Below are 27,009 nucleotides of genomic sequence, written 5' to 3'. Positions count from 1 at the left end.
GCTGGATCTTTGCCGTGTTTGAGAATGAGGGAAGTAAATGAAGCCACAAAGTCAGAAGAAGGGGTGTTACCTTTTATGTAAAGATCGTTAAAAAGTAGAGTTAAATGTGGTATTATTTCAGGCATTAGAATCTTATAAAATTCATTTGGAAGGGCATCCGGTCCCGGGGTTTTATTGAGGGCGAGCTTTTTAATTGAGGCAGATATTTCAGTCTCTGTTATCGGGGCACATATCTCGTCCAACATTTCAGAGGTTATTTTTGGGTATTCAATTTTCCCCCAGAATTCCTCCCGTTGTTTAAGATCGGAGGTCTTGTGTGTATAAATGGATTTATAGTAATCCGCAAAGATGCCGAGAAGTTCCTCGGCTGTCTTATAAGTTTTACCTTCATAACATATTGAATTTATTGGTGGAGAGGCCCTGTCACGACTAACCAGGTTCGCAAGAAGCTTCCCAGTTTTACTCCCAAAACGATATAATTTCGCCTGTAGTCTAAGATCTTTTTGAGATGATTGATAAAGAAGAAATGCATCCCTTTCTGCTAAAGCGGTTGTGTACCTAACCCAATTCTCAGATGATTTCAAGAAAATATATTGATTATAATCATTTGAAACTGCTTTCAGTAATTCCTTTTCTCTTAGCTTAATTTTTTTTGTCCTTGCTATAGTGTATGCTAAGATATCGCCTCGCAGAACCACCTTGGCTGACTCCCAGAAAATAGCAGGTTTGGTGATATACTCACGGTTAAATACTGCGAATTCACGAAATTTGACTGTAAGCCAATTTTTGAACTTGAGATCTGTAGCTAAATAACGAGGGAACCGGAAGCCAGTATTCCTTGAAGAATTAAGGTTTAACTGAAAGTGAAGAGAAATCGGAGCATGGTCCGAAATAGTAATAGGGGAGATTTCTGCGGTGACATTTGACTTGGAGAGCCTATCGTCAAGCAAAAAAAGATCTATCCGAGATAGAGATTTGTGAGCCCTTGAATGACAAGTGAAATCTCTGACCTCAGGGTTTTGGAGTCTCCAGATGTCAGAGATTTTCGCTAAAGGTTTGTCGAGTTGTAATAGCACTGGGTCTTGCCCTCCCTCCCAAGACTGCGCTATTAAAAAGCAAAAACCTATAGAAAGACCAGTGACATACAGGGTATGTCACTGGTCATTAAGGGGTTAATAGACTTTCCAATTATCTCCATTATGTAATTGTACACACACAACTCCTAGTGAGGCTTAGTTTTCATTGAGGTGTTAAAGTTTGGAATCTGGTAGTAAGATAAAAATTCTCCCATAGACTGTAATGGAGATAAATGTTTTTTATCACCAATTTACAAACTTTACTGCCTCAATGGAAACTAGGCCTCACTATGTGCAGTTCATATTGTATACTTATAAATCTGTGATTGGCTTATGGCTGTCACATGATACAAGGGGCATCAAATTGTCAGTACATTTTGAAATTTATCATAAAAAAAATCTACTGCTCATTTAAAATTTAGACTAAGTGATTTTGCATTGTCTTTTTGTTATGCACTTGTACTTAATGGTCCTTTTAATCAGCACATAGGTCAGATCACAGGTCGAGAACAATTATAAATAGAACGGAACAGCACACAGGTCACTAACATAAGTTTATCTAAATATTTTACTACAAAACTCACCATTAAAAGTCTATGAGCATTTTTGTAGATAAATCATTTGATAAGCTAAAGCATTTTCATTGACCCTATAATTAGATGCAGGATATATAAGAACAAATAATGGAATTGCACTGAAAATGTTAAAGAAAATCCTGAACAAATGTTTTATTTTCGTTTAGGAAAGGAGAAGCCTTCTCATAGCAGTAAGTATTTTGTTTTCAGTTGTGGAACATATAATGACATTTCTCACCACTTTAGCTGGATAAGTACATATGTCCTCATATTACATTGAGTAAAGTGGTAAAATTGCTTTGAATTCTGCATTATACTATTGTATATGAGGTGAGGGTAACAGTGGTGTAGTAGTATATGTGAGATGGGGTGACAATGTCCCATTCTATGCTATATTAGAGGTTTGCAGTGTGTTTATGCTGCATCACCTCCCCTGAGAAGTAGTAAATCTAATGTTCTATTTGTGTGTAGAGTTATAACATTCTATTTTATATTTTAGGTACTGAAGAAAAGTTGTTATCCCACAAATGTAAGTAGTTGAATATAGGTTTGCTGGGTAACCGTTATATCATGTACAGAGTCAGCTGGTTAGATAATCATAGCACTTTAGCTGGATAAGTACATATGTCCTCATATTACATTGAGTAAAGTGGTAAAATTGCTTTGAATTCTGCATTATACTATTGTATATGAGGTGAGGGTAACAGTGGTGTAGTAGTATATGTGAGATGGGGTGACAATGTCCCATTCTATGCTATATTAGAGGTTTGCAGTGTGTTTATGCTGCATCACCTCCCCTGAGAAGTAGTAAATCTAATGTTCTATTTGTGTGTAGAGTTATAACATTCTATTTTATATTTTAGGTACTGAAGAAACGTTGTTATCCCACAAATGTAAGTAGTTGAATATAGGTTTGCTGGGTAACCGTTATATCATGCACAGAGTCAGCTGGTTAGATAATCATAGTGCGCCTGACAATAATCCCCCCTAAATCTATGGCACAGTTGGAATTTCCAGAACATAACTAGTGTGAGCAAGGAGGAACAATGTAAACAGGAAAAACAGTAAAACTGCACCAAGCAAATGTATATAATAGTGTATACTGGGTTAAAAGGAGAAAGATATGAGGTGAATTGAGCCCACTACGATTCCTTATTGGGAGAAGTAAAAAACCCTCTGCACAGACACCCACATTTCTCCCCAAAGACTATTTAATAGGAGAGCCAATAAAAAAAGAAAACATTAAATAAATGGAGAGAGAAAAAATTAGTAATCAATTCAGAATACTGCCCAAAACAGGCAGTGGTGTAGACCCTTAAAGGATCAGTTTACTTGAAATTGTGTATTGTTTAAAAAGATAGATAATTCCTTTATTACCCATTCCTCAGTTTTGCATAACCAACACAGTTATTTTAATACACTTTTTACCTCAGTGATTACCTTGTATCTAAGCCTCTGCAGACTGCCCCCTTATTTAAGTTCTTTTGACAGACTTACATTTTAGCCAATCAATGCTGACTCATAAATAACTCCATGGGATTGAGCACAATGTTATCAATATAAAACAGGTGCTTAGTAATTCATTTGGAATATTATTATAATAATATTTTTTAATAATAACATTTTTATTTGCAACATTTTTAATGTGAATACATAGGGATTTATTAGCCAATCAGCATTAGTAGGAAGTAGCTATAATCCAATGAAAATTAGTAGGATATACACACCTGATACAGCTGTAATAGTTTCATTTGTATTAATTTTTTTGGGGTGGGGGGATACAATTTTAACATATTTAAATGCAACTTTAACATAAATACTAACGGCTAGATTACGAGTTTTTGTTGGTAAGGCTTGCGGTACTAATGAGCAGTTTATGCTCACTGCTCACCTACAAACAACACTGGTATTACAGGTTTTTCCAAACCCGGCATTAGCCGCAGAAAAGTGAGCAGAGAGCATCTCACCTCAATACATCTCACCTCAATACCAGCGCTGCTTACGGTAGTGGTGAGCTAGCTGAACGTGCTCATGCACGATTTCCCCATAGGAATCAATGGGGCAGATTCGGCTGAAAAAAACCTAACACCTTCAAAAAAGTAGCGTTCAGCTCCTAACGCAGCCCCATTGATTCCTATGGGGAAATAAAAGTTATGCCTACACCTAACACCCTAACATGAACCCCGAGTCTAAACACCCCTAATCTTACATTTATTGAACCCTAATCTGCCGTCCCTGACATCGCCGACACCTGCATTATATTATTAACCCCTAATCTGCCGCTCCGGACACCGCCGCCACCTACATTATACTTATGAACCCCTAATCTGCTGCCCTCAACATTGCTGAACCCTACATACTATTTATTAATCCCTATTCTGCCTAACTACAATTATTAACCCCTAATCTGCCGCCCCTAACGTCGCCGCCACTATAATAAAGTTATTAACCCCTAAACCTAAGTCTAACCCTAACCCTAACACCCCCCTAACTTAAATATAATTTAAATAAATCTAAACAAAATTACTACAATTAAATAAATTATTCCTATTTAAAACTAAATACTTACCTATAAAAATAAACCCTAAGCTAGCTACAATATAACTAATAGTTACATTGTAGCTAGCTTATGGTTTATTTTTTATTTTACAGGCAACTTTGTATTTATTTTAACTAGGTACAATAGTTATTAAATAGTTATTAACTATTTAATAACTACCTAGCTAAAATAGAGACAAATTTACCTGTAAAATAAAACCTAACCTAAATTACAATTACACCAAACACTACACTACAATTAAATTAATTACCTAAACTAACTACAATTAAATACAATTAAATACAATTATCTAAATTACGAAAAAAAAACACTAAATTACAGAAAATAATAAAATAATTACAATTTTTTTAAACTAATTACACCTAATCTAATCCCCCTAATAAAATAAAAAAGCCCCCCAAAATAAAAAAACCCTACCCTATACTAAATTACAAATAACCCTTGTGTCAAGTTGTGTCTTTTTGTGGTTTGGTGATGTAATTCTCCATGGCACGACTAAGGACCAGATTACGAGTGGAGCACAAACAGTTATGCTCGACCGTTAAGGGGTATATTGTGGGTCAAGTTTTCCGCTTGTATTACAAGTTGAAATGCAAAGTGATCGCTTGGGCGCAATCGCAATTTGCTCTAGAATGATTACCGCGTCCTCAGAGCTCTGGTTAACTGTTTCATGAAACAAAAAAGTGTCACAAATCACATCAAAAATACATTACAAAGTACAGTTACACTCATAATAAGACTATCTGATAAAAATATTGCACAAAAAAAGTTATAAGGGTTTAAATATATGAGGTCTCAAGTGTTAGAAGAAAACAAGACAAAGGGCTTTAACATAGAGATACATAAACATACATATATAATGATGTATATGTGTGTGTGTGATGTATATGTTTGATTGCATTTATAGTTCCATGTAATACAAAATTTGAAAAATTTAAAATAAGTGAACAGTGTCAAGTTGTGTCCTTTTGTGGTTCAGTGATCTGACTCTCCGTGACACATCTATAAATGTCTGTATGTTTATTCTGCTCTGTGGTTTCTGCCTTGTTTCTCCAGCGGGACATCTCTGGTCATATCAGCTACATGTGATCATGTGACCCATATTAGAGGTTTGTAGTGTTAATTCATGCTGTGTCACCTCCCCTGAGGAGCAGTACCTCAAACTGTTATATTTGCATGTAGGTTTTTTACATTCTGTTTTAGTTGACATGAAGGATTTATCCCACACCACTTTAATTCCCTATAAACAAATTTGTTGAAAATAAGTTTGCTGAATAACCATTATATAATGCGCAGAGTCCACTGGTTCGATGACCTTAGTGTGATTAACAGTAATAACTCTAATACTATTTAGTACAGTATAGGGCACAACCAGAATTTCAGGACCACACAAGGTGATCGGGGTGGGGGTGGTGTCAGTGTTAGCAGCAAAGACATGGTGTTCTTCCTATTTAAAAGATATACAACCTTGCTTAAATTGAAGCTAATTTTAAGTTTTGTTACACAATTTATCATAAAATCAATGTATCAGCAATTTACAGAAGCGGTCCACAGCACCTTTTGTAAACTTAATCTTTTATTGGAGACAGCTTAAAAACAAAGTGACGTTTCGGGATCTCCCCCTTAATCATACATGTTTGACACATATCACATAAAGACTTATAGGCCTCTATTTATCAAGGTCTGTCAGACCTGATCCGACAGTGCGGATCAGGTCCGACAGACCTCGCTGAATACGGCGAGCAATACGCTCGCCGTATTAAGCATTGCACCAGCAGCTCACAAGAGCTGCTGGTGCAACGCCGCCCCCTGCAGACTCGCGGCCAATGGGCTGCCAGCAGGGGGGTTGATTTCCGGCGATGTCTGTCCGTCTGCTCAGAGCAGACGGACAGGTTATGGAGCAGCAGTCTTTGTGACCGCTGAATCATAACTGCTGTTTCTGGCTAGCCTGCAGGCTCGCCAGAAACACGGGGCATCAAGCTCCATTCGGAACTTGATAAATATGCCCCATAAAGTCAAATTGGTGCCAGTTTTCCCAGTAACTTGTGTTGCTCTGCCATCTATTGGATTTAGAGAGCAACTACATGTACAAGATACTTTGTATATTTATACATTAATTCATTTGTGTTACAAGTTGTAATAGTAAACTCATTAATAGTTGCAATCATAATACTGATCTAGGAACCTAGCATATTGCTATATCCTACATTGATAATGATATGAAATAGAATGAAATTACCACCCTTACTTAGAAATGTGTCTTTTATTTCAAAGTATCATGGTATTAGTAATATCATTAATATTAATATTAGTAATGCTGTTGTTTACATACTAATGTTTGTACAACATACTATGTATTCTCCTTATCATAGAAAGGTATTAGATCTATATGTCCAGTGTTCCGTGTAATATCCTTGATACTTGGTTACACATATTAGTCAATTAATAATATTACTAATACCATGATACTTTGAAATAGAAGGCACGTTTCTAAGTAAGGGTGGTCATTTTATTCTATTTCACATAATTACCAATGTAGGATATAGCAATATGCTAGGTTCCTAGATCAGTATTAGGATTGCAACTATAAATGAGTTTACTATTACAAATTTTGAAATGGGATATAATAACTTCTTTCATATGAATAACCCCTTTATATGGATATCCCTATGATTGAGATTATATGACATATATATTGTCTATATTGGTTAAGTATGAAGTTTATTTGTGGGCTGTTTTTGGTACTGGTTGCTCTTGGGACTCCACTCCCGCTAGTGTTTTACTGTAAATAGATACTGACCCAGCTAGAAGGCGGGTCCTACAGCGTGGTGACTCGTATACACAAATCGGTAGGAACTACTGGTTGTGTTTTATTAAGCATCTATGGACTAACACTGATCTTACAGGTTAAGCTGCATGAATACCAAGTTTGATAAGCTCACGGAGAGACCTCTGAGATGGGGGGGAATTCACCTATTAAGGGGGATTTTGAGATTGTGCATTGTGCAATACTTCTTTTTGTGTTTATATATACATACAGTATATATATATATACACACACACCAGCCAGCATGAAAGTCTAAGAGCCATTTCTCAATATATATATATATATATATATATATATATATATATATATATACACTATATAAATATATGTCTCTATATATATATTTAATATACATATTAAAAAGGCATCCATTCAGTTAGAAAATTTACTGTTTGGGCCAGGTTTAAATTATATATTGTTTGCCTGATCCACTTGCACACTTTCAGCGCAGTGCTGAAAATCGAGCTAGCGGCTAAAAAGCAGACAGGAAGCATGCACTAAAATATTTTTCTCTTTGCGGTCACGCATGGTGCGTCTTCCTCTTTCCGCTATTGGAGGCGGCTTCATCTGAGGGCTAGCAGCAGCGTTTCTTCTGAGAGCCGTACAAGTGTTAGTTGAACTTTGTGTATTCTACTATTTTGATTCTTCAGTGGAGGATGATAGTTTGACTAGGAGGTGGTAAGATACCTCAGCTACGGCTTGAGGATAGATGTGCCGGTTTAGAACTATTGCACTACGCTTCTCTTTTTTAGCTGTATGAGAGTTGCGACTGTAATAAAAGATTTATTGTTATTGATATCCTTTTTCTGCCTTGTTGTGGCTTTGTTGTTATTAGGGATGGGTGAATGTGTAAATTTTCGAATTTCGAATGTAGAACGAATGTTATTACCGAAATTCGAATTCTAAATCCGAATGTCGATAAGAACGAATATTCTTAAAAATTTGAAAATCGAATGTTATTTACAGTTTTCGAATGTCACTTTCGAATTCGAATGTTTATAATTATATCGAATGTCCACATTCAAAATTTCAAATTTAACATTCTATTTAACAAATACTATTCAGAAGTTCAATAGTTCATGTGGTAGGGCGGGAATCTAGTAAATTGATACATAAATAGATACAAATATATCATTTTGAATGTTTCCATATAGAATATTGCATAATTCGAATATTACATTTAAAGAAAGCATTAGAAATACTATTACAAACATATAAATTCAAATTTTTCGAATTCGAATATAAATTCGAATTTTTCGAATTCGAATATTGCATAATTCGAATATTACATTTAAAGAAAAAGCATTAGAAATACTATTACAATCTAAATTCGAATGTTTCGAATTCGAATATTGCATAATTCGAATATTACATTTAAAGAAAAAGCATTAGAAATACTATTACAATCTAAATTCGAATTTTTCGAATTTGAATACACGTATTGCATAATTAGAATATTACATTTAAAGAAAAAGCATTAGAAATACTATTACAATCTAAATTCGAATTTTTCGAATTCGAATATTGCATAATTCGAATATTACATTTGAAGAAAAAGCATTAGAAATACTATTACAATCTAAATTCAAATTTTTCGAAAAGAATATTTTCGAATGTAATCGTAAAATTCGTAACCGAACATTCGAAAATCGAATGTTAGAATGTTATGTAAACATTCGAAATTCAATTTGAACGAACGAATGTGTTAAAATTCGTGCCGTTTTTCAAATGTTGCAAAACATTCGCCCATCCCTAGTTGTTATACTTTCCAAGATAAGATCCTAGAGGTTTTCACTATGGAAAGGGAAAAAAACTTAACTGCTTCTTTGGACAAATGCTTAAATTGTCTAGAAGCCCAGGTGATTCCTTCTGTACAACTTTGCTCCTTATGCTTAGGAAATAGCAGCACAATAGTCAGCGCACCCAGGAGAGAAAAGGAATATAGGCTAGGGATGGGCGAATGTGTAAATTTTCAAATTTCGAATGTAGAACGAATGTTATTACCGAAATTCGAATTCTAAATCCGAATGTCGATAAGAACGAATATTCTTAAAAATTCAAAAATCGAATGTTATTTACAGTTTTCGAATGTCACTTTCGAATTCGAATGTTTATAATTATATCGAATGTCCACATTCGAAATTTCGAATTTAACATTCTATTTAACAAATACTATTCAGAAGTTCAATAGTTCATGTGGTAGGGCGGGAATCTAGTAAATTGATACATAAATAGATAAAAATATATCATTTCGAATGTTTCCATATAGAATATTGCATAATTCGAATATTACATTTAAAGAAAGCATTAGAAATACTATTACAAACATATAAATTCGAATTTTTCGAATTCGAATTTTTCGAATTCGAATATTGCATAATTTGAATATTACATTTAAAGAAAAAACATTAGAAATACTATTACAATCTAAATTCGAATTTTTCGAATTCAAATATTACATTTAAAGAAAAAGCATTAGAAATACTATTACAATCTAAATTCGAATTTTTCGAATTCGAATATTGCATAATTCGAATATTACATTTAAAGAAAAAGCATTAGAAATACTATTACAATCTAAATTCGAATTTTTCGAATTCGAATACACGTATTGCATAATTCGAATATTACATTTAAAGAAAAAGCATTAGAAATACTATTACAATCTAAATTCGAATTTTTCGAATTCGAATATTGCATAATTCGAATATTACATTTGAAGAAAAAGCATTAGAAATACTATTACAATCTAAATTCAAATTTTTCGAAAAGAATATTTTCAAATGTAATCGTAAAATTCGAAACCGAACATTCGAAAATCGATTGTTAGAATGTTATGTAAACATTCGAAATTCGATTCGAACGAACGAATGTGTTAAAATTCGTGCCGTTTTTCGAATGTTGCGAAACATTCGCCCATCCGTAATATAGGCACACGTAGCTTGCTTCTGTGAATTTTAATGCAATGTATGACAAAGCACATTACAAATAAGTATTAAAGGCATGTGGTGATACGGCTGGCAGCACCAGTCAATAAAAACAGGTCAGACGCATTTCCTAGTGTGTATAACACATAATCATCAGTGACCGTACTGAACACCCACAATTCCAAGCCATTTTATCATATGGGGACTCCTCCCCCTCAATTAACAATCCAATGAAATATCTTTACATGGCCAAAAAAAGTGGGTGTATAGTAGGGGGTTTGTTTAAAGCCAAATACTTGTCAAAACTTAAATGTGTTCATGTATTATGAGATATCTGACTTCTTTGAGATACAATGTAAAAAACATTACAAGTAATGCAAACATATGCTTATTAAACACATAAATACAAGTTGTTATGATGTAAAGTAAATGGCAATGAATGAAAACATAACTAACTATATATAAATAAACAGGATGCCATGAAGATTTAAAGTGACAGCTATGAACTGCAATCAAAATTAGTAAACAAAGGAACAATATAGTGCAGATATAATTATTGATCTACATACAATTTAACGTCCCACTCTGAATTTAAACCAATTGGCAACCGGGTATCCAAATGAAAAATCCAAAAAAACTTCTCTTTTACTGAGAATTATTCCTCTATTCCCTCCTCTGGGATGTCTAGAAATCAATTGGATAGCCTGGAATGTCAAGAGTGAGCTATCAAAGTTGTGACATTTTTTGAAATGCAGGGATATTGGAGTGGTAGAATCTGGGTCCTCTATAGAACGTAAATGTTCCAGAAAACGGTCCTTCAGAGCACGTGTCATTTGACCTACATACTGCCTCAAACATCCTTTGCATGTCAAAAGATAAATGACATAACAAGAATTGCAAGTCATATGTTCCCGAATCTGAAAATGCTTATTATTAGCAGTAGACACAAAACTTGCTCCAAAAGAAGCATAGGAACAAGATTTGCATCTCCTGCTACCACATTTGAAAAATCCTGGTTTAATGGAAAGCCAGTTTTTTCTCTGTGGGGGTCTTGGCAACATAGATGGAGATAGGAGATTCCCCAATGTTTGTGCCTTACGTGATACAAAACATGTACCTTCCTTTAGAATACTCTAAAGACTCTCATCAGTATCCAAAATAGGAAGTGCCTTACGTACTATGTCACATATCTTACCAAACTCAACACTGTATGCAGTGATAAATTTAAGTTTGTTAGATCTGCTTTGTTTTTTAGAGGTATCAGACTGAAAGAGGTCTTTTCTCTCAACCTGATCAACTTCTTTCTTAACCTGCTCTAGAGCTGTCTTAGAATACCCTCTCTCAATTAGTCTGGCGGTTAGGTCATCAGAATGTTTCAAATAATAAGTTACTACAATTTCGTTTGACCCTTATATATTGGCTCTTAGGAATGGAGTTGATAGTATGTTTTGGGTGACACGACCGGGCATTCAGAATGGTATTCCCAGCACTTGGTTTACGGAACAATTCTGTTTCAATCCTGGAAGTTTCCAAATTTGAACGTAATTCGATATCTAAAAAAGAAATCGAAGAATTATTAACCTCCATAGTGAACTGAAGATTCAATGAATTGTTTTGGAGATAATGTAGAAACTGTTCAAGAAGATGTACTGGACCCTTCCAAATTAGCAAGACGTCGTCAATGTAGCGACCATAATAATATATATAGCTCTAGAGCAGGTTAAGAAAGAAGTTGATCAGGTTGAGAGAAAATACCTCTTTCAGTCTGATACCTCTAAAAAACAAAGCAGATCTAACAAACTTAAATTTATCACTGCATACAGTGTTGAGTTTGGTAAGATATGTGACATAGTATGTAAGGCACTTCCTATTTTGGATACTGATGAGAGTCTTAAGAGTATTCTAAAGGAAGGTACATGTTTTGTATTACGTAAGGCACAAACATTGGGGAATCTCTTATCTCCATCTATGTTGCCAAGACCCCCACAGAGAAAAAAATGGCTTTCCATTAAACCAGGATTTTTCAAATGTGGTAGCAGGAGATGCAAATCTTGTTCCTATGCTTCTTTTGGAGCAAGTTTTCTGTCTACTGCTAATAATAAGCATTTTCAGATTCGGGAACATATGACTTGCAATTCTTGTTATGTCATTTATCTTTTGACATGCAAGGGATGTTTGAGGCAGTATGTAGGTCAAACGACACGTGCTCTGAAGGACCGTTTTCTGGAACATTTACGTTCTATAGAGGACCCAGAGTCTACCACTCCAATATCCCTGCATTTCAAAAAATGTCACAACTCTGATAGCTCACTTGTGACATTCCAGGCTATCCAATTGATTTCTAGACATCCCAGAGGAGGGAATAGAGGAATAATTCTCAGTAAAAGAGAAGTTTTTTGGATTTTTCATTTGGATACCTGGTTGCCAATTGGTTTAAATTCAGAGTGGGACGTTAAATTGTATGTAGATCAATAATTATATCTGCACTATATTGTTCCTTTGTTTACTAATTTTGATTGCAGTTCATAGCTGTCACTTTAAATCTTCATGGCATCCTGTTTATTTATATATAGTTAGTTATGTTTTCATTCATTGCCATTTACTTTACATCATAACAACTTGTATTTATGTGTTTAATAAGCATATGTTTGCATTACTTGTAATGTTTTTTACATTGTATCTCAAAGAAGTCAGATATCTCATAATACATGAACACATTTAAGTTTTGACAAGTATTTGGCTTTAAACAAACCCCCTACTATACACCCACTTTTTTGGCCATGTAAAGATATTTCATTGGATTGTTAATTGAGGGGGAGGAGTCCCCATATGATTAAATGGCTTGAAATTGTGGGTGTTCAGTACGGTCACTGATGATTATGTGTTATACACACTAGGAAACGCGTCTGACCTGTTTTTATTGACTGGTGCCGCCAGCCGTATCACCACATGCCTTTAATACTTATTTGTAATGTGCTTTGTCATACATTGCATTAAAATTCACAGAAGCAAGCTATGTGTGCCTATATTCCTTTTCTCTCCTGGGTGCGCTGACTATTGTGCTGCTGATTCTTGTTGGAGCGAGGGTGGAACGCTCCTGTCTTCGCACCGGTTGAGCGAGTGTGCTACGTCATCATGACGCAATTGGGGGTGTGACTTACTACGTGAAGGCCACTGCAGGTATTTAGATACAATTGTTACATCGGCTGCCGTGTCTGAGTGCTCCCTGACGACTGTTTGCTTAGGAAATATGTTGCAATCTAAAAATAAAGAATCTGCAAATTTAACCCTTCTGAGCCCTCTGCCTCTCAGAATTTTGATGCTCTAGATATGCCTCAACTTTCTCCTCAGTCCCGTCCCTAGCAATTACACAAACAGTGCCCTGCGATTCTACTCAGTCTGCTCCTGGGGGTATATTTTTTCAGGTGATTTTGCTGCACAGCTTACCTCAGCTGTTTCTGAAGCTTTGAGTGCATTACCTATTTCAGGTAAAAGGAAAATAAAAATTAAAAATATTCCCTCTAAGTCAGATATCTCTTTAAAAGCCAAGACGGCTTTGGTCAGTTTATCCCAATTATCTGAGGATGAAAATTCTTCAGCAATGTCTGAGGGAGAAATCTCTGAATCAGAATCTGCTACAGTTAGTACCATAGACTCAGAGGAGGTTCGTTTTAGATTTAAACTAGAGCACCTCCATTTTCTACTTAAAGTGATCCTAGCTACTTTGGAGTATTCAGATCCTACGATTTCTGAGGTTCCTAAGGTTTGGTCTGGCTTACATCATCTCCACTGTCACGGGTGGAAAGGGAGTTTTTCTGCCACAGGATAAGAATATTAGACCTATGGTTTGCCAGACTTCTAATTTTCATTCCTTTCGCAACTTCAAGGGACAGAAATCTTTTTTTTCTTCCAAGCCTGAACATACCAAGCCTTCCTGAAGATCCAAGCAACCTTGGAATAAGGGCAAGCAGTCCAAGAAAACTTCCTCTGAGAACAAGTCAGCATGAAGGGTTCACCCCCGGTCCGAGATTGGATCAAGTAGGGGGCAGACTCTCTCTTTTTCAAGAGGCTTGGATTCTCAACGTTCCAAATCCTTAGGCAGTGGAGGTGGTCTCTCAGGGATACAAGATAGGTTTCAAATCTTGTCCTCCGAGAGGAAAATTTCTCCTGTCAAGGTTATCAGCAAACCAGGAAAAAATGGAGGCATTCTTAAATTGTGTCATGGATCTCTCTTCTCTAGGAGTGATCATTGCTGTTCCTCAGGCAGAACAAGGTCGGGGATTCTATTCCAATCTGTTTGTGGTTCCCAGAAAAGAGGGAACTTTTTGACCTATTCTAGACCTGAAGTGCCTTAACAAATTTCTCAGGGTTCCGTCCTTCAAAATGGAGATCATTCATTCCATTCTCTCTTAAGTTCAGGAGTGTCAGTTCATGACTACCATCGACCTGAAGGACGCTTACCTTCATGTTCCTATCCACAAGGATCATTTTTAATTCCTACAGTTTGCCTTCCTGGACAAACACTTCCAATTTGTAGCCCTCCCTTTCGGCCTAGCCACAGGTCCCCAAATCTTTACGAAGGTTTTAGGGGCTCTTTTGGAAGTGGCCAAATCTCAAGGAATTGGGATATCTTGGTTCAGGGGCCATCTTTTTATTAAGCAAGATCCCATACAGATTCTCTGCTGTTGATTCTCTGCTCTCATGGATGGATGGTGAATCTGGACAAGAGTTCCTTGGTACCAAACAACAGGGTCTGTTTTTTGGGGACGATCATAGACTCGATCTCGATGAAGATTTTCTTAATGGAAGTCAGAAAATCCAGACTTCTCTCTACCTGTCTTTCTCTTCAGTCATCTGTCCAACATTGGTGACACAGTGTATGGAAGTAATTGGTCTCATGGTGGCTTCAATGGACATTATTCCTTTTGCTCGTTTCCATCTAAAACCTCTAAAGTTATGCATGCTTAGACGATGGAACAGAGACCACTCTGACCTCTCTCAGAGGATATTCCTAGACAACCTGATGAGAGACTCTCTGTCCTGGTGGCTCTCTCAGGATCATCTGTTTCAAGGTACATGTTTCTTGAGAGCATCCTGGGAGATTGTGACCACGGATGCCAGCCTTTCCAGCTGGGGAGCAGTTTGGGGTCCCTTAAGAGCTCAGGGAACCTGGACCTGGAGTCTGTCCTTCCAATAAATATCTTAGAATTGAGAGCAATCTTCAATGCACTAATTGCTTGGCCTCAACTGAGTTTGGTCCGGTTTATCAGATTTCAATTGGACAACATTACATCAGTGGCTTATGTCAACCATCAGGGAGAAACAAGGAGTTCCTTAGCGATGAAAGAGGTGTCTTGCATCCTTTGGTGGGCGGAATCTCACAACTGTCTCATTTCTGCCATTCACATCCCAGGTGTGGACAACTAAAGCAGATTACCTGAGCAGACAAACATCTCAATGATAACCGTCAGGTGGGGAGTTCTGGAGTTGGATCTGATGGCATATCATCTAAACACCAAGCTTCCAAGATATGGATCCAGATCAAGGGATCCACAAGCAGCTCTGGTGGATGCTTTAGTGGTTCCATTGGATTTCAGTTTGATTTACCTGTTTCCTCCATTTGCCCTCCTTCCTCGGGTGATAGCCTGTATCAAACAGGAGCAGGCTTCAGTGATTGCGGACCTTGTGAAAATGTCGTCCTCTCCCCCGTGGAAATTACCACTGAGGAAGGACCTTCTACTTCAGGGTCCTTTTCTTTTATCCAAATCTAGATTCTCTGAAGCTGACTGCATGGAGATTGAGCGCCTAGTCTTGTCTAGACAAGGTTTTTTTGAAAAGGTTATTGACACCTTGATCCAGGCTCGTAAGCCTGTAACTCACAAGATATATCATAAAGCTTTCCGCACATACCTTTACTGGTGCGAATCTCAGGGTTTCCCTTGGCGTAAGGTGAGGGTACCTCACATTCTGTCCTTTCTCCAGGAGGGGCTGGAGAAGGGTTTGTCAGTCAGTTCTCTGAAGGGTCAGATTTCTGCCCTTTCTGTTCTGTTACATAAACGTTTGGCCGACTTACCAGATGTTCAGTCATTTGTTCAGGCCCTGGACAGAATCAGGCCTGTGTTTAAGCCTGTTGCTCCTCCGTGGAGCCTTAATCTTGTTCTTAGGGTTCTGCAGGAGGCTCCGTTTGAGCCTATACCCTCTGTTGATATTAAGTTATTGTCTTGGAAAGTTTTGTTTTTACTAGCTTTGCTGGGGTGTTCTTTACCTCCTCCTGGTGGCCAGGAGTTGAATTCCCACTAGTAATTAGAATGGATTTGTGGACTCTCCATGCCAGGAAAGAAAATAATTTATCAGGTAAGCATAATGGTTTTTTTTTATTATCAAATCTGCTTCATTCCCTTGATATCCTTTGCTGAAGGAGCAGCAATTCACTACTGAGAGCTAGCTGAACACATCTAGCCAGCCAATCACAAGAGACAAATGTGTGCAAAGCACCAATCACCAGCTAACTCCCACTAGTGTAGGATATGTACATATTCTTTTTCAACAATAGATACCAAGAGAACAATAACATTTGAAAATCAAAGGCCTAGATTTGGAGTTTGGCGGTAGCCGTGAAAACCAGCGTTAGAGGCTCCTAACGCTGGTTTTAGGCTAACTCCGGTATTTGGAGTCACTCAAAAAAGGGTCTAACGCTCACTTTTCAGCCGCGACTTTTCCATACCGCAGATCCCCTTACGTCAATTGCGTATCCTATCTTTTCAATGGGATCTTTCTAACTCAACGACAAAACTCCAGCCGCAGAAAAAAGTCAGTAGTTAAGAGCTTTTTGGGCTAACGCCGGTTCATAAAGCTCTTAACTACTGTACTCTAAAGTACACTAACACCCATAAACTACCTATGTACCCCTAAACCGAGGTCCCCCCACATCGCCGCCACTCGATTAAATTTTTTTAACCCCTAATCTGCCGACCGCCACCTACGTTATACTTATGTACCCCTAATCTGCTGCCCCTAACACCGCCGACCCCTGTATTATATTTATTAACCCCTAACCTGCCCCCCACAACGTCGCCGCCAGCTACCTACAATAATTAACCCCTAATCTGCCGACCGCAAAGCGCCGCCACCTACATTATAGCTATGTACCCCTAATCTGCTGCCCATAACACCGCCGACCCCTATATTATATTTATTAACCCCTAATCTGCCCCCCTCAACGTCGCCTCCACCTGCCTACACTTATTAACCCCTAATCTGCCGAGCGGACCGCACCGCTACTATAATAAAGTTATTAACCCCTAATCCGCCTCACTAACCCTATAATAAATAGTATTAACCCCTAATCTGCCCTCCCTAACATCGCCGACACTTAACCTAGGGGTTAATAAATATAACATAGGGGTCGGCGGTGTTAGGGGCAGCAGATTAGGGGTACATAGGGATAATGTAAGTAGCGGCGGTTTACGGAGCGGCAGATTAGGGGTTAAAAATAATATGCAGGGGTCAGCGATAGCGGGGGCGGCAGATTAGGGGTTAATAAGTGTAAGGTTAGGGGTGTTTAGACTCGGGGTACATGTTAGGGTGTTAGTTGCAGACATCTATTTAAAAAAAAAAAAAAGGATTTAATACATTTTAAAATTCTCTGTTTTAGATTTAAAAAAGTTACAAATTAAATGTGATATTCCTTTAAACACTTGTTTCTCTCTATCATCAAGCGTAGTTTAAAATAAAAGAACAGTGGTCTTATAAAAATCAAGGGCTGGATCATATGCCATTTGTTATAATAGATCTGCTATTAAAATAAAAACAACTATTGATATTAATGTTATTGTGCAGGATAATAACATTCTGTTATAAGTCTACATCTTCATGTTTATCCACAGATTGTAAACTACTGAATATATTTTTGCTATTATTAGAGACACATTCGTCTGTGTGTTTCGCCAGGTTACAAAAGGTTCCTGCATGCATTTGCAGCATGAGGTTATGCACCATAGTGAGTGCGTGTGAGATCATAAGGAAGGTTCCTGTTAATTTCTCTCTGATTGGACAGCTGTCACACTGACAAAATAGCAACATAAGGGTTATTGTGCAGGATTATAACATTCTTTTTTCTGTTTCAGCTATAACGGATTGTTGCTCTACAGACTTAACCACTGAATGTAAGTTACTGATTATATTTTTGCTATGAGCCATCATGCACAGGGTCAGCTGGTTATTTAGTGACATTAGAGAGACGCTGGCCTGTAGCTACAAAAGGTTTATGCATGCATTTGCAGCATGAGGTTGTGCACTATAGTGAGTGTGCATGAGATTATGGGGCCTTTTTATCAAGCTCTGTATGGAGCTTAATGCCCTGTGTTTCTGGCGAGTCTTCAGGCTCGCCAGAAACACAAGTTGTGAATCAGCGGTCTAAAGACCGCTGCTCCATAACCTGTCCGCCTGCTCTGAGGCCGCGGACAGACATCGCCAGAAATCAACCGGATCAAATACGACCGGGTTGATTGACACCCCCTGCTAGCGTCCGATTGGCCGCAAATCTGCAGGGGGCGGCATTGCACCAGCAATTCACAAGAACTGCTGGTGCAATGATAAATGCCAACAGCTGTCTGCATTTATCGATGTGCGACGGACAGTCCGTCCCCACTTTAATAAATATACCCCAATGAAAAAAAGTCATAATCCTGTTAATTTATTTCTGGTTGGACTAATGTTACATTGCTAGGAGTGAATACTTGAGGTAGGTTATGATTTTGTTACACAGAGTAAACATTTTATTTTCTCTCCTAGCCTCTGAAAGCAGCACATTATCCACCGACTCATCCACTGCTCCAATGGTAAGTGAATGTTTGTTGTGAGCTTTAACCATTATGTCATGCACAGTATAAGCTGGTTATATGGCCTTTGTTTGATACAGATCTGTATGATGTCTCTAGAGATGTTTGTTAGACCTTTGCCTGAGTGTTAAGACTGATTAGTGCATTTGTAAAATAACCAAATATGAAGTTGTGTGAAATCTACCGTTTGATAATTGTTCACGTTGCCAGCTGCCAATGTATTAGTGCAATGATAAGCAGCCATTTTTATTGATATCAGAAGCACTTCTTTCCATTATTACTTCTATGTAAAAGGGCCCTATAATTAAAGGGACATAATACTGATGCTAAATCACTTGAAAGTGATGCAGCATAACTGTAAAAAAACTGACAAGAAGATATCGCCTGAACATCTCAATGTAAAAAAGGAAGATTTCTTTCATGTAATTGGCAAGAGTCCATGAGCTAGTGACGTATGGGATATACATTCCTACCAGGAGGGGCAAAGTTTCCCAAACCTCAAAATGCCTACAAATACACCCCCCACCACACCCACAATTCAGTTTTACAAACAATGGGGGGTAGTTATCAAGCCGTCTACTTTACCTGCCTTCACCGGTTCAATACGCCAGCCTAAGCTCGCCTACCATCGCCGCCGCGGACCTTCAAAATTTCGCCTAAGTTATCAAAAAAGCTGTCAAAAAGCCACGCACCAAGTACGGGGCGATGAGCAGCGGACTGTGAGAGTTATCACTCATCCGATCTCACTGCTCTTCGGCTTTTTGACAGCTTTATTGATACCCCTGTCACTAAGCACCCACACTAACTACATTGTTCTACCCCCTATACCGGCACCCCCGGAGCCCCCCGCAACTCAATAAAGTTATTAACCCCTAAACCGCCACTCCTAGACCCCGCCGCAACTCTTATAAATGTATTAACCCCTAAACCGCCGCTCCCGGACACCACCGCCACCTACATTATACCTAGTAACCCCTATCCTGCCCCCCCTATATCGCCGCCACCTATAATAAATGTATTAACCCCTATCCTGCGGATCCTGGACCTCGCCGCAACTAAATAAATAGTTTAACCCCTAAACCGCCGCTCCCGGACCCCGCCGCAACCTATATTAAACTTATTAACCCCTAATCTGCCCCCCCTACACCGTCGCCACCTATAATAAATTTATTAACCCCTATCCTGCCCCCCCTACACCGCCGCCACTGTAATAAAATTATTAACCCCTAAACCTAAGTCTAACACTAACCCTAACACCCCCCTAACTTAAATATTAATTAAATAAATCTAAATAATATTTCTCTTATTAACTAAGTTAATCCTATTTAAAACTAAATACTTACCTTTAAAATAAACCCAAATATAGCTACAATATAAATAATAATTATATTGTAGCTATCTTAGGATTTATTTTTATTTTACAGGCAACTTTCAATTTATTTTAACTAGGTACAATAGCTATTAAATAGTTATTAACTATTTAATAGCTACCTAGTTAAAATAAAGAGAAATTATCCTGTAAAATAAAAACTAACCTAAGTTACAATTACACCTAACACTACACTATACTTTAATAAATTATTCCTATTTAAAACTAAATACTTACCTGTAAAATAAACCCTAAGATAGCTACAATATAATTAATAATTACATTGTAGCTATTTTAGGATTTATATTTATTTTACAGGTCACTTTGTATTTATTTTAGCTAGTTAGAATAGTTATTAAATAGTTATTAACTATTTAATAACTACCAAGCTAAAAGAAATACAAAATTACCTGTAAAATAAATCCTAACCTAAGTTACAATTAAACCTAACACTACACTATCATTAAATTAATTAAATAAATTACCTACAAATAACTACAATTAAATACAATTAAATAAACTAACTAAAGTACAAAAAAGAAAAATAGCTAAGTTACAAAAAATAAAAAAAATAAGTTACAAACATTTAAAAAATATTACAACAATTTAAGCTACTTACACCTAATCTAAGCCCCCTAATAAAATAACAAACCCCCCCCCCAAAATAAAAAAATGCCCTACCCTATTCTAAATTAAAAAGTTACCAGCTCTTTTACCTTACCAGCCCTTAAAAGGGCCTTTTGCGGGGCATGCCCCAAAGAATTCTGCTCTTTTGCCTGTAAAATAAAAATACAACCCCCCCAACATTAAAACCCACCACCCACATACCCCTAATCTAACCCAAACCCCCCTTAAATAGAATGGCGTCCCTTCAATTCCGATTGGCTGATAGGATTCCTATCAGCCAATCGGAATTGAAGGGACGCCATCTTGGATGACGTCCCTTAAAGGAACCTTCATTCAGTCGTCGGCCGTCGGGGAAGAAGGATGTTCCGCGTCGGTGGGATGAAGATGGATCCGGAAGAAAGAAGATTGAAGACGCCGCTTGGAAGATGACATCGCCCGGATGGAAGACTTCTTCAGCGCCGCCTGGATGATGACTTCATCGGATGGAAGACTTCTTCAGCGCCCATTGGATGATGACTTCTGCCGCTCCGGATCTCCTCTTCGGTTCCATCGGTGGTCGGCTGGCTGAAGACGACTCAAGGTAGGATGATCTTCAGGGGGGTAGTGTTAGGTTTATTTAAGGGGGGTTTGGGTTAGATTAGGGGTATGTGGGTGGTGGGTTTTAATGTTGGGGGGGTTGTATTTTTATTTTACAGGCAAAAGAGCAGAATTCTTTGGGGCATGCCCCGCAAAAGGCCCTTTTAAGGGCTGGTAAGGTAAAAGAGCTGGTAACTTTTTAATTTAGAATAGGGTAGGGCATTTTTTTATTGTGGGGGGCTTTCTTATTTTATTAGGGGGCTTAGATTAGGTGTAAGTATCTTAAAATTGTTGTAATATTTTTTAAATGTTTGTAACTTATTTTTTTTATTTTTTGTAACTTAGCTTTTTTTATTTTTTGTACTTTAGTTAGTTTATTTAATTGTATTTAATTGTAGTTATTTGTAGGTAATTTATTTAATTAATTTAATGATAGTGTAGTGTTAGGTTTAATTGTAACTTAGGTTAGGATTTATTTTACAGGTAATTTTGTATTTCTTTTAGCTAGGTAGTTATTAAATAGTTAATAACTATTTAATAACTATTCTAACTAGCTAAAATAAATACAAAGTTACCTGTAAAATAAATATAAATCCTAAAATAGCTACAATGTAATTATTAATTATATTGTAGCTATCTTAGGGTTTATTTTACAGGTAAGTATTTAGTTTTAAATAGGAATAATTTATTAAAGTATAGTGTAGTGTTAGGTGTAATTGTAACTTAGGTTAGTTTTTATTTTACAGGTAAATTTCTCTTTATTTTAGCTAGGTAGCTATTAAATAGTTAATAACTATTTAATAGCTATTGTACCTAGTTAAAATAAATTGAAAGATGCCTGTAAAATAAAAATAAATCCTAAGATAGCTACAATATAATTATTATTTATATTGTAGCTATATTAGGGTTTATTTTAAAGGTAAGTATTTAGTTTTAAATAGGATTAATATAGTTAATAAGAGAAATATTATTTAGATTTATTTAATTAATATTTAAGTTAGGGGGGTGTTAGGGTTAGTGTTAGACTTAGGTTTAGGGGTTAATAATTTTATTACAGTGGCGGCGGTGTAGGGGGGGCAGGATAGGGGTTAATAAATTTATTATAGGTGGCGATGGTGTAGGGGGGGCAGATTAGGGGTTAATAAGTTTAATATAGGTTGCGGCGGGGTCCGGGAGCGGCGGTTTAGGGGTTAAACTATTTATTTAGTTGCGGCGAGGTCCGGGATCCGCTGGATAGGGGTTAATAACTTTATTATAGGTGGCGACGGTATAGGGGGGGCAGGATAGGGGTTAATAGGTATAATGTAGGTGGCAGTGGGCTCCGGGAGCGGCGGTTTAGGGGTTAATAGGTATTATGTAGGTGGCGGTGGGCTCCGGGAGCGGCAGTTTAGGGGGTAATAACTTTATTTAGTTGCGGCGGTGTAGGGGGGATAGATTAGAGGTGTTTAGACTCGGGGTACATGTTAGGGTGTTAGATGTAGACAGCTCCCATAGAAATCAATGCGATGTCTGGCAGCAGCGAACATGAACTTTCGCTATGGTCAGACTCCCATTGATTCCTATGGGATCCGCCGCCTCCAGGGCGGCGGTTTGAAAACCAAGTACGCTGGGCCGGAAAAGTGCCGAGCGTACCTGCTAGTTTTTTGATAACTAGCAAAAGTAGTCAGATTGTGCCGCACTTGTGTGCGGAACATCTGGAGTGATGTAAGAATCGATCTGTGTCGGACTGAGTCCGGCGGATCGAAGCTTACGTCACTAAATTCTACTTTTGCCGGTATCTAGGGCTTGATAACTTAGGCGAATCAGCCTCGCCACAAATACGCTGCGGAATTCCAGTGTATTTGAGGTTGACGGCTTGATAACTAGGGGCCAATGCCTCCTATGGAGGTGGTGAAGTAAGTTTGTGCTAGATTTCTACGTTGATATGCGCTTCGCAGCATGCTGAATCCCGGTTTTCCTCTCAGAGTGCAGTGAATGACAGAGGGATGTGAAGGGAGTATTGCCTATTGAATGCTATGGTCATCCTATCGGGGATCTATTTCATAGGTTCTCTGTTATCGGTTGTAGAGATTCTTCTCCTACCTCCCTTTTCAGATCGACGATATACTCTTATATACCATTACCTCTGCTGATTCTCGTTTCAGTACTGGTTTGGCTATTTACTATATGTAGATGAGTGTCTTTTGGTAAGTATGTCTTATTTTATTTATGACACTCTCAGCTATGGTTTGGCACTTTATATGTAAAGTTCTAAATATATGTTTTATACTTATATTTGCCATGATTCAGGTTAATCAGTATATTTCCTTTTTGCAGACTGTCAGTTTAATTTTTGGGGAAATGCATAAAAAAAAAAAAAATATTTCTTACCTGAAATTTTTCAATTGACTTTCTTTCTAAATTGCGGGCTGTTAGGCTCGCGGGTGCGCAAAATGCTATAATTTATTGCGTCATTTTTGGCGCAAGACTTTTTTGGCACGAGAATTGCGTTTGTTGACGTATTTTCGTCATTTCCGGCGTCTTAGTTGGCGCCGAAAATTTTCACATAGTTGCGTCATCCCTTTCCTGAAACTGTCATTTAAGGAAATTGATATTTTGCTATATATGTTGTTTTTCTCTTACATTTGCAAGATATCTCAAAGACTGTTCCTGAATCAGAAAATACTGTTGGATTCCTGATGACTGATATCAGTCCTACCAAAGCTAAGTTCATTTATTTTAATATTATGAATTTTTATCTTTAGCTATGGTTTGTAATAAGTTATCATGATAAGCTTTTACATGCAGAGTCCATTAGTATTAATGCATTATCTATTGCTATTCTTTTTACATCTAATGTACAAGATATACCTAGGAATTTATAAGAATATTTTTCTGATTCTATCCTAAAGGCTTTGTCTGCCATCCCGCCTTCTAATAAAATTTATAGTTTTTTTTTTAAACTTCATTGAGGAGACTAGTTCTTTTGATTTTAAGACTAGCTAACATTTAAAATTCTGCTTATTAACCACCTGTGGTTTCTTCAGAGGTTTTTTCTCTCCAGTTCCTGATACTAGGGAATGGAATAGGCCTGGGACTTCTTTTATTCCTTCTTTAAGGTTTTTAAATTGTATCCTTTGCCAGCAGTTAGTTTAGAGTTTTGGGGAAAGATCCCTAAAGTTAATGGGCTATCTCTACTCTTGCTAAACATATTACTATTCCTATAGGAAATAGTATTTATTTTTCAAGTTCCTTCAGATGGGAAACTTGTATCTTATCTAAGGAAAATTATTTTATTTTCAGGTCCTTTTCTTAGGCCTGCAATTTATTTGGCTGATGTTGCAACTGCTTCAACCTTTTGGTTGCATACTTTAGTGCAACAAGTAACTGATTATGATTTGTTTAAGCATTGTTAAGTTGATCAACATGCTAATAATTTCATTTGTGTCGTCATTTTTTTATATTTTCACAATTGAGGTTAAATCCATATTTCTTTTTTTCCAAGGTAATCAATTATTTGGTTCACAATTGGATTCAATTCTTTCAACTATTACTCTGGGGAAGGGAGTTTTTTTGCTTCTAGATTAAGTTCTAAGAGTAAATCTTAAGCTTATATTAGTTTTTTGTTCTTAATAAGGAACGGAATCCTAATTCTTCCCCAAGTAACATGTTTATAGTTGGAAGTTTTTTTCATGGAATGAATTCAAGCCATTTAAAAGATCAAAGTCAGCCCCCAAATTTGCATGTAGGTGTGGCTCTTATTCCAGCTTAGCTGGTAAGGGGCAGGTTAAGAATTTTTTAAATTTGTTTGGTTCAATTCGGTCCAAACTTCTTAGATTGGGATTCAGAATAGGATTCAGAGTAAAACCGCCTGTGAGAAATCTTTTTCTCTCTAGCATATTCCAGCTATTCCAGTAAAGGCACACACTTTCCTGAAGTGTGTTTCAGACCTGTGTGTATTAGGTACTTGTGAAGCGCGGCTGGTCACCCGGGGTCTCAAGGCGCTGCTCAGACCTGGAGTTATCTGGGGTATTCATACCAGTTCCATTTCAGGAACGGGGTTTGGGGTTTTGTTCAAAACTATTCTTTGTCCCAAAGATAGAAAATCTTTTTGAATTGTCATATAAGAGTACCATCTTTCAGAATGGTGTTTATATGGTCTTTTCTGCCTTTTGGTCAGCAAGGGCATTATTTGTTTACAATAGATACAATAGATGCATATCTTCTTATTCTGTTTTCATTCAGATTATTTTCATTTTCTGAGATTCTCTTTTTTAGACAAGCGTTACCAATTTGTTGCTTTTCCTTCTGGCCTAGCGACAACTCTAAGAATCTTTTTCAAGGTTCTCAGTGTTTCCTTATTTGGACGATCTCGTGGTATTTGCTCAGTCTTTTCGTTCTGCAGAATCTCATACGATTCAACTTTTGTTGTTTCTTCAAGACATGGTTGGAGGATCTTTTTATCAAAAAAAGCTCCTTGATTCCTCAGACAAGGGTCACCTTTTTTAGGTTTCCAGATAGATTGTGTCAATGTCTTTGTCTCTAACAGACAAGAAACAATTATATTGGGTTCAGTTTGTCGGAACTTTCAGTCTCTATTATTTCCTTCAGTAGCTATATGCATGGAAGTTTTAGGTCTCATGGCTGCAGCATTGGATTCGATTCCCTTTGCTCATTTTCATATGAAACCTTTCCATTTTTTTATGCTGAATTAATGGTGCAGGGATTATTCTAGGATATTACTTTTAATATCTTTGAATCCCAATATTCAACTATCTTTGACTTGGTGGTTAGATCACCTTCATATAGTTCTACGGGTCTCTTCGGTTCATCCAACCTGGACCATGATCACAACAGATGCAAGTCTTTTAGGTTGGGAGGCTGTCTGGGGATCTCTGTCAGCACAAGGTGTTTGGAAATCTCAAGAGGCGAGATTACCATTCAATATTTTGGAACTCCGTGTGTTTCTCAGAGTTCTTCAGTTTTGGCTTCTTTTTGAAGAGAGAGACGTTTATTGGTTTTCAGACAGACAATGTCACAACTGTGGCGTATGTCATTCATCAGGGTGGGACTCTCAGTCCTTAGGCTGTGAAAGAAGTATCTCAGATACTTGCTTGGGCTAAATCCAGCTCCTGTCTAATTTCAGCGGTCCATATCCCAGGTATAGACAATTGGGAAGCGGATTATCTCTGTCAATCAAGCTTTACATCCGGGAGAATGGTCTTTTCACCCAGATGTGTTTTTTCAAATTGTTCAGATGTGGGGGCTTCCAGAAATAGATCTGATGGCATCTCATCTAAACAAGAAACTTCCCAGGTACCTTTCCAGGTCTGGGGACCCTCAGGCGGAAGCAGTGTATGCATTGACACTTCCTTGGAGTTATCAACCTGCCTATATTTTTCCGCCTCTGGTTCTTCTTTTTAGAGTGATTTTCAAAATCATCATGGAGCAATCGTTTGTGCTGCTGGTGGCTCCAGCATGGCCGCTCAGTTTTTTGGTATATGGTTCTTGTTCAGATGTCCAGTTGCCAACCTTGGTCACTTCCATTAAGGCCAGACCTTATATCTTAAGGTTCGTTTTTTACGTCAGGAACTCAGATTATTAAATTTGATGGTATGGAAATTAAACGCTTAGTGCTTAGTCATAGAGTTTT

General features: G+C 37.4%; 1 protein-coding gene across 1 annotated transcript in view; it reads left to right on the top strand.

Annotated features, from left to right (window-relative positions):
• The window catches only part of LOC128636568 (class I histocompatibility antigen, F10 alpha chain-like), a gene marked incomplete at its 5' end in the record, with an annotated part of 272,591 nt that overhangs the window by 196,521 nt on the left and 49,061 nt on the right, over positions 1-27,009 (top strand). Inside the window, 2 exons of the mRNA XM_053689562.1 lie at positions 18,092-18,130; positions 18,759-18,805. Of these exons, the coding sequence (XP_053545537.1) occupies positions 18,092-18,130; positions 18,759-18,805 (86 nt within the window). The remainder of the gene's footprint in view (positions 1-18,091; positions 18,131-18,758; positions 18,806-27,009) is intronic.

The sequence above is a fragment of the Bombina bombina genome, chromosome 7 (assembly GCF_027579735.1).
Source record: "Bombina bombina isolate aBomBom1 chromosome 7, aBomBom1.pri, whole genome shotgun sequence".
In the NCBI taxonomy this organism is placed as follows: Eukaryota; Metazoa; Chordata; class Amphibia; order Anura; family Bombinatoridae; genus Bombina; species Bombina bombina.
The sequence above is the reverse complement of the archived record's forward strand: the minus strand, read 5'-3'. Positions and strand labels throughout refer to the sequence as shown.